General features: G+C 32.4%; 1 protein-coding gene across 1 annotated transcript; it reads left to right on the top strand.

The window, feature by feature from the left end:
* The first annotated feature begins 573 nt into the window (after positions 1–573).
* Glyrs (glycine--tRNA ligase) lies at positions 574–3,995 on the top strand. Its single transcript, XM_070312303.1, has 4 exons — positions 574–1,029; positions 1,283–2,966; positions 3,151–3,338; positions 3,512–3,995. The coding sequence occupies exons 1-4, from the start codon at positions 784–786 to the stop codon at positions 3,620–3,622; spliced, it is 2,229 nt and encodes a 742-aa protein (XP_070168404.1). The 5' UTR covers positions 574–783; the 3' UTR covers positions 3,623–3,995.
* The last annotated feature ends 6,033 nt before the right edge of the window (positions 3,996–10,028 follow it).

Raw genomic sequence — 10,028 nt, 5'->3', positions numbered from 1 at the left:
ATTATTTATAAAAATTCTTATTTTGTAATAAGTTCTTTATTTAGAAAAAATACTTTTTCTGTGACGGATTAGTAATTTATTCAATATTTTTTGGCTTTATTTGTTAAAAAAAAAAAGGGAAATTAAACGTTAGGTAACAGTGTTGTATTACTGTTTGTTATATCTCTGTTAGCATTACTTATTTTATTTATTAATTATATGTATATTTTATTTAATTATCTACCCTTTTCACGTCGAGTTTTCACCAATGGTTAGGATAGAAATAAAATTATTAAAAATTATTTAGTTATCTATGTCCACTATTTATTCTATGACTCAAGGCAATCTTAGTCATTGAATGAATAGTACATATAAATGGTAATATTCCGTAGAATTATTCTTAGTCATAGAATAAATAGTAGACATAGAGAGATAATTGATATTTTTTAATCATAGAATATATAATAGATATAGATGGTATGTTAATAATTTTTTTTGTATTATATTTATTGATGAGAGCTGAGAGCTTGACGAAAAAAAAATAGATAATTAAATGAAAATTCGTGGTTAATAGAGGTGAAATAGGTAATTAATAAAATCGGCAGTGATTGTAGTAAGATTTATTTTTCTCGTACCAATCATAATTCAGAAATTAATTTCAAATTTTATCGACTTCAATTTCCCGCGTCGGAACTAATATTATGTTATTCAAGGCGATTTAAAGTGCCTTGAATAACCTAATAATCCTGGTGGAACGGCATGGCGAATGTATGAAAGTGCACGGGGAATTTACTTTCGCGGCGAATGCAGCTTATCAAGCATAGTTTGCATTATATCGCCTGTAGGGTAGGGGCGTACCACGTTTCCAGCAATCTTTCACTTATCAGGCTACCTGTCAGAAACGCTGTTACCACCGCCACCTTACTCGATTTCAGCCGGTGGGGCACCAAAAAGGCGAACAGAAAGCTGAAGATTGCCCTCGCGCTCGAAATGATGGACCCTAAAGTCGAGAAAGCCTTGGCGTCTTTCCGCGCCAATGTCAAGGAACAAGTGAGTGCCATATGGATGCAAAGTAGGAATTGAAATTATGAAAGAACCTTGTGGTATTGTTAATTTCTTAGCGATATTTTGGGTGAAATTAATGCTTTAAATGTTGACAGATTTTGGGAAATGGATGCGTCCATATTTTTAAAAAATTAATTATAAATGTGCTGGGTGTCTTTACACTATTGTGTCGTACTTCAATTCTATACTTTTTTAGATAATTTGTGATTACCTTTTTATGAGATATTGTCCTTTGCAGGGTGATTATGTACGGAAGCTGAAATCTGATGATGCGCCAGAGTTGGACATCAAAAAAGCTGTGGCAGAATTGAAATTGCGCAAAAAAATACTAGAAAACAAGGAACTGTCTTTAGCTTCTAATAATATAACATTTGACAGGGCAAGGATGGAGGATCTCTTAAAACGTAGATTTTACCTAGATCAATCCTTTGCTATTTATGGAGGTATTACTGGTCAATATGATTTCGGGCCTATGGGTTGCTCGATGAAAACAAACTTGTTAAACACTTGGAGAAATTTTTTTGTATTGGAAGAACAGATGCTTGAGGTTGATTGCTCTATTTTGACACCTGAACCAGTGCTGAAGGCATCCGGCCACGTAGATCGATTCGCCGATGTGATGGTGAAAGATGTGAAAAACGGCGAGTGCTTTCGATTAGATCATTTGATTAAAGCGCATGTGGAGAAGATACTTTGCGATAAGAAAACGGATGAGGAGACACGCGAGGAATGTAAGAATATCATTATCGGAATCGATGGCATGACAGAGAATGAGATGATGAATGTTTTACGGACCTATAATATGAAATCACCAGTTACTGGTAATGATTTATCAGAACCGATTGCCTTCAACCTGATGTTTGGTACTCAAATTGGACCATCTGGGCTTGTCAAGGCTTTCTTAAGACCGGAGACGGCTCAAGGTATCTTCGTGAATTTTAAAAGATTGCTGGCATTTAATCAGGAGCGGTTACCGTTTGCTGCAGCGCAGATCGGCAACGCTTTCAGGAATGAGATTTCGCCGCGATCCGGTCTCATACGCGTTCGAGAATTCACTATGGCGGAGATCGAGCATTTCTGCGATCCGGATGATAAGAGTCATCCCAAATTCAAGACAGTCGAGAATATAAATATGCTGTTGTTCTCAGCTTGCGATCAGATGGAAGGTATGAGGGCGCAACACGTTAGTATAGGCGAAGCAGTCTCATCCGGCTTGGTAGCTAATGAAACGCTAGGTTACTATATGGCTAGGATTTATCAGTTCCTATTGAAGGTCGGCGTTGATTCGAATCGCTTACGGTTCCGTCAGCATATGAGTAATGAAATGGCACATTACGCCTGTGACTGCTGGGATGCTGAATGTTTGACTTCGTACGGATGGATAGAATGTGTAGGATGCGCTGACCGATCCGCCTATGATTTGAGACAGCACACCGAGGCTACCGGCGTGAAACTAATAGCGGAAAAAAAATTACCCGCTCCAAAAACAGTGGATGTTTGTGAGATTGTGCCAAACAAGACACTGATCGGTAAAACTTTCAGGCAGTTCAGTAAAGCTGTTTTAGATACGTTAGCAAAGTTAAGTGAAAATAAGATCATAGTCTTAGAGAGACAACTCAAAGAAAGCGCAGAAGCAATGCTGGAAATGCCTGATCATAATGATGTACTGCTCACTAGAGATATGATAGAAGTAAAACGTTATAAAAAAACTGTTCACGTTGAGGAGATCATACCCTCGGTGATTGAGCCTTCCTTCGGCATCGGTCGCATCATGTATGTCTTATTTGAGCATAATTTCAAAGCAAGAGAAGGTGATGAGAAAAGGACATATTTTGCTCTTCCTCCGGTAATAGCGCCATTGAAATGTTCGGTGTTGCCACTCAGTGGTAATGACGAATTCGTGCCGTTCGTAAAAAAATTATGTAAGTGAAATACAAAGCTAATTGTTATATTATACTCGCCCTGATATTAACAAATGTTATATTTCTTTGTTTTATCTCTGATTTCTCATTGTTGAAAATGCAGATAAAAAATATAATAACTATCTATTTATAAATACGACATATCTAGTAAAGATGATTATATTAAGAATTTTTAATTTTACAGCGCAAGATCTTACGAAAGCAGATGTCTCGCACAAAGTGGATGATTCTTCTGGTAGCATAGGACGTAGATATGCTCGCACTGATGAAATAGCAATACCATTTGGCATTACTATCGATTTTGACACTTTGAAGATACCACACAGCGCAACACTCAGGGATAGAGACAGCATGGGGCAAGTTCGAATAAACGTATGTATATTTTTGTTATGAATAAAAAATTATACATTATGTATAAAATTTATATTGTAGATGTATAAATTTTGAAGATTAGTAAAGAAGAATAATTTAGTAATTGCTAGCATTAAGATAAGCATAAATAAAATAAATTATTATTTTTAACGTGATAAAATATTTAATTGTAGTTAGATGAGTTGCCTGGCATTGTGAGAGATCTTTCCTATGGAAGGACTACTTGGGCAGAGGTGGAAGCAAAATATCCCAAGTTTGAACAACAAGAATCAACAGAATCATAAAGAATATAGACTTGATAATTTGTTTCTACTATATAGAAGTTTATATAGAAATTTTTGATATATTCAGCATCGTGTGGTGCTTATCAGTGAATATACTGCTAATTTTTGGAAGATTTAGTGTTTAAGTGATTTATTAATCAGGAAATTCATATTTTAATCTTTCATAGATTTTGCAAATTTGTATATGTACTCGTGTACTTATTTAGAAGAAAATGAAAACTATGAAAATCCATAGCTAATATAGGATACTTAATGATTGATATAGATCATTTGTAATTTTTTGTTTTCGAAATTATTAGTTTACAATTAAATCATCTGCATTTGTTGAAGGTATTTATTCATCTAAAAGTTTTTATGAATATCATATAACAAATAAAGATCTGTACCTTTTTCAGGATTTTGCCAATACCTCAATGTTTTATTGCTGAATCTTGATTATCATTGAATATTTATTAATAAAGATAAAAAGACTTAGTCAAATATACTAGATTAACAAAACACATTTGATATAATTTAATATGTTTCAAATATATACATTATCTAATTTTTTTTTTAAATTAAATAGTATATTTTTAATTATGGAAGCAATTTTAATTTTTTTAAATACTTATTTAATTATTACGCGAATATAACATTATATATATAAAATAAATATATAAATAATTACAAGAGTAATAATTAAACATAATTATATAAGACAATTGGATGATTGTATTATAGTATAATATGTCTATATTATAATTTATACTATATGAAGTACAATAATTATTAAATTAAAAACATATTTATTTAAACATGAATAATTATTATATGTAAGAATAAATAGTTTATCTGTGAATTTGCAGCTAGTTATGTACGCAGAATACTAATCGCAAAGTTCAATATATTACGTCTTTATGTTGGTAATCGTGAGTGGCATAGTAGATGCATCGTGCGAAGAATCGTTCGGAATTAATCTACGGAAATTTGATCTAAAAAAATAATCGAATAATTATTATAATGAAATTATCATGTATTACGACTGGAAATAGATTAGTATTTTCTATATATCGTCAATGGTTTATTTGCGGAAAGTTATTTTACGTATGCGATATATTTTATGGACGGAAACGCGTCTCTCCTTAAGAGGTGAGTCGAATAATGACATAAGTAATAATAAAAGATAATTAACACAATTTTGGATTAGTCATACGAATTGAACTATTGCAATACGAAATAAATTGATGATGATTGTGTTAAAAATATCTGAACAATATATAGTTTTATGGTTTCGAAATAAATATATGATTTCATTTATCTCGTGAAATTACCGTCATTTGAATTAACCAGAAAATGCGGGAGTCGATAAGTGTTATGTTAGTGGGATATATCACGGCTTCATGTTGGCAAACATGAGCGACATGATGTGAACGAGTCGCGCGCGAAGAATCGTTCGGGAAGAATCTCTACGGAAATTCGATATAAAAAGGTAATCGACTAATTATTATGATGAAATTATGATATATTTTGTATCTCGCGTAAAAATGGACCAGTATTTTTCGAATATCATCGATGGATTACATCGCGTCGCGTAATGCATTCATACGACACGTTACGAGATGTTGTGCACATTAGTATCCTTCTAATTATCACCTTAAAGCGAAAATTAGTCCACGGTCGAGAAATATATTCGTCGCTATGCCTGCAGAAAGATATCTTAAATAATTCTAGGCCGGGTATCATACCTTCTTATTGACTCTATTCAACCATTAAGATTATACATAGCAATATATAAATATGTGCGTAAGTATATAACGCGCTAGTAATTATTGTATCACTCCGATATTTTTTTAAATAAAAAAAATATTTCTTTAACGATTATATTCGAACGCATATGTAGTATATTTTGCATCGCGCTTTGAAATTTTCGCCGAGATTTAGATGAATATACATATAATTCATGTACCATTTTCGGATTAACAAAATGCATTATTATACAAATCGCGGGATGTGATTAAAATATAATGAAAAATCCCGTGATATATCCAATCTTCTATTAACAATTTATTTAAAATATAAAAAATAGTATATTTCTCTCGCGAGAATTTAATTTTGCACTTTAAATATTTCATGCCGGCAACAAATTATTCATCACTGTATTTGGCCTTCATTTTTCGTGGCCCATATAGCGCGCTATTATTTATATTTATATATGACCCTCACAGCTTTCACTCACCCCACTAACAAGTAACAACAGCTTTTGTTTACGCGCGGTCTTCTTGTTATCATTCGCGCGACGAGACTCGAACGAATAGGTAGTGATGCGTAATGTGCCGTGTAAAATCGTAGTATCTTTCCAAACGCGATCGCGACAATGCTAGAAGATATCGAGTGTGAAAATTCCTTACGATTATTATAATTAACGATTGATGATACATTAAACATATCGAAGTAATAGCTATCTATCGTTGCAAGTATATTTGGCATGATTTATTACGCACTATTTATCATTTAAAGTAGAAATAATATGATACATTAATTTTGCATAAGTTATATATTCGAAATATATCATGCGTGCAATATTGTATCTTAATTAGTACTCGGTTAGGCGAATCACAATATTCGCAATATAATAAAGAACGCATCGCGGTCAGATTAATATCGGGAATGTCGTGTTTAGTGTCGCATTCCGTTGTCGTATTCCGTTAATTAATATGGGCGCGATCGTAATTAATCGTGTTTTCGTGAGTGAGTGTTAGTGCCATGAAGAAACAAGCAGACGATGAACAAAAGAGGAGGACGAAGCTCGGGGTGGCATCGGGCAACAGCGGAGCGATCCTGGCGTAAGTAATTTATGATTTATTCCATTTATTATTTTTTAGTTGTAAATTTAATTGTTGATATTTTTGCATTAATGATCTATTTTACATCATTGCGTGTAATGCACACATAAAATATTCAAAATTTTATTTCGTATATACTCAAAATTGTTAATAAAATATTCGTAATAATTAATATTTCTTTATATATGTAATAAAATGTTCCAATACTATTTAAGAAAAATTATAATTGTTTAAATTGCTTATATATAAATTTGAGATTTTTATATATTTTTTGACATATTTTCATTAAAGCTTACATTTAGAAAAATGCTTTTTTGATAAAAAAATTATATATTTTATTTATTAAATAATTGTTTAAAAATTGAATAAAAAATTCAGTTTTATACACAATATTACAATACTATAATACAATATTATACAATTTTTTAAAAATATTATTTCTTAATTATATATTGTATATTATTTTATTAAATCATAAATTGATAAATTATTAATTTATTATTATTTTATTAAGTAATATTAATATATTAAAATGGAAGTTTTGAGGCACTTTCTAAAATCTCTCAAGATAGAAAAAGATAATTATTTCTCAAGGGATCAAGTAAACCTCGCGTTCATTCGAAATATGCGTGTGATAAAATATTCGTCATTGACTTTCTTCCGTTTTAATTATATACATAAAATAATTTAAAAATACATTTAATTTTATAATTTGTATATATTTGTATGTTACAGATTAACGTCGTTGTTCACTACACTCCGCTGCTGCGCATCACATTGGTGAGTGCAAAATCATTTCTTATTTTAAAATATAAGTGTACTGTGGTATTCTTTAAGGATCATAATAGTAGAAAATATCAGCTATGAAAATAATAGTTTTGTTAGAGTCAGAATTTAAAAGGGTTGCGTATAATCGAACTTCTTACTCATCCGTGCGTGTATTTAATAAAAGATTTTTAACAATTATTTTTATGTTCTATACCAAATCAATGTTTTATGTTATTTTTTAAGATACTCATAGAGAAAGAAAATAATTTTTCAAGTATTGGAGTCTAGATAGACTCTCCGCTTATCCAAAATTAATCACGATTTAAGACTAAGAACCTTCATAATCTATTCCTTTGTGTTTTTTTTTTTTGCAAAATTATTTAATATGAATATTATTTTGTATTCATTAAAATATAGAGAATTTATAACGCAGTGAGATAAATGTCCATATTCATATATATCTTTTTATTATTTCTTTTACTTTAGATTTCGTAAAAAAATCTATGAGCTTAAAAAATCACAAAGAAGGATCTTTATATATATATTAAGAATATATTATTCTATTAATTCATTCACGTGAAATCTCGAAATTATCGTACATACGAGATAATCTTCTATTATCTTCTATTATCGATTCTATAATCTTTCTATTATCGATATCACATACTATAATATATTTGTGCATAATATGACAGTTGTCCGATATTTTTCTCCCGATATTATACTCAGTATAATTTAATTTCTTAGTAATTTTATTAATATTTACTTTATGTTCAGAACATAATGAATTTTAACAATGTTTGTGAAGTTATAGTCACGCTAAATTTACTTGGTAGACGTGTTCGCATCATCGATATGATATATCATATTCGCGTATGATACACCAATTATCCGATACTTTGCTCTGCATTTTCGATATTACAACGATAATAAAACGTTTACTATGGATTTACATAAATATTTTTTTTATTCTTAAAACTTTGTAAATCGTAACGTGTTAGTTATATCTGTGTCGCGGCTTTCTCGGCAATTTATCCGTTGCGTTTAGTTTCTCTCTCTCTCTCTCTCTCTCTCTCTCTCTCTCTCTCTCCCTCTCTCTTTCTTTCTCTCTCTTTTCTCTTTGTGCTTCGTTCCCCGTTTTCCCTTCCGACGAAGATAGAGGGGATTGCATCATCGCGTGCAGAACTTTGTGTAGGATTTTATGTGGTCGCAGAAGTGTTCTAAAGTCTCTCGTGTACTCTATCCGGTTTGTCTCGCGTAAAAAAGTATTAATCACCTCGGCTTATTAAGTGCGCGCGTTCTCGTAGGACATTATCCGATAAATTATTACCGAGACATCAAGATTAATTAACAGAGGCGTATCGTTGCGCTGATAGAAGCGGATTTAATGTCGATAGGAAGAGCAAATAGAGGCTTAACACTCTCTCACGTGCAGTGTCTGTTTTTTTTTGCATTAATATTTTTAATAAATTCTTGAAAAAAATTTTGTATTTCTAGCAATATTTTTAAATTACAAGCCACACATACCGCTAGATATATATTGTATATAGTAGACATGTGTCCATCGTTCTCATAAATCAAAGTTGTTTAACGTAAAACTATAATAATTAAGAGGGAAACCGGCTTCTCTAAATATTCCGGCTTGTTGTGATCGAACGTGTCGGTTTCCAAAATCAATTGCCGTAACACTCGTTCCTTTTTTTTTTTTTTTTAACAGATTGAACGATCTCGATTTTACACGATCGTTCGAATGAAGTCGGGACGCATTCCAAAGATTTCATCGTTCGGTACGCAAGCATGTCGTCGGCGTTCGACAGCTTTTCGATCACGCGGTTGTTTTATTTGTGCGCGTCTCGCGGTACGAAACAGATACAGAGCGAGAATTTATAGGCGTTAATTAATGTTATTCATTAGGATTCTGGTCGCGCGCCTCGGTAGCCGAATTCGAAGACCGTCGATTAGGATGCTGTAAGACGCGTTGGTCCGGTAGACCACACAGGACGGACACACACTTGCGTCCTGCGATACTGAAAAATATCGCCCACACGCCAAGGGACAGGAAAGTGTCCCTTGAGAATCTATTTAGATTTTGGTAACTGTGATACCCGGTCTTGTACGAGCCGCGATCATAAATTTATAAGTATAATTTCGCGGTGGAGAACTGTTTTAGGGTTCTATTGCCAAATTTTTATTTCTTTTCAAGCTATCTAAAATATTGTCTAAAATCTATCTAAAATTAAAATTTCTATTATATTTTAATGAGAAAAAGTTTTGCATAAATATTTCCCTATAAATTTACAATACTTTGCAAAAAACCAAATACATTTGAAAATATTTTTATATTTATTTATTACATATAATAGAGAGAATGTTAATATGTATGTGTGTTTATATTTATTAAGAAAATATTTCGATCAACTCGATCTCGATCTCGATTAACTTTTGGCGGAGGAGAATTCGAGGTTCGCCCCCGCTCGAGTTTTTGCTTTCTTCTCCCTCATAACTTATCGAAAAGTGGGCCTGATGAAGCGGTCTGATTAGGAGGCTTGATTTATCGCTTCTTTATACATATATATCTAGCGCTCGCAGCACCGGGTGTCCTCCCTTTTTTCCCTCTCCTTCGCTCGGGGTCTCGTTAAAATTTATTCATGATTCGGCAGCGCAATGAGGCACCCTTACTTCTCCCGGAAGACTGGTTCGACTGGTCGCGGTTCAAATATTCGACGGGCCCCGGATTATTTTCCGCGTAATACGATAGGGACTTAATATTACTTTTGAACCGGTCGCAGGGTCTGATTTATTGATCGGCGGTATCG

This window comes from Polyergus mexicanus, unplaced genomic scaffold (assembly GCF_030449975.1).
Source record: "Polyergus mexicanus isolate NDT 795.1 unplaced genomic scaffold, iyPolMexi1.0 SCAF_22, whole genome shotgun sequence".
NCBI lineage: Eukaryota > Metazoa > Arthropoda > Insecta > Hymenoptera > Formicidae > Polyergus > Polyergus mexicanus.
Note: the sequence above shows the minus strand (reverse complement) of the source record. Positions and strands in the feature narration are given on the sequence as shown.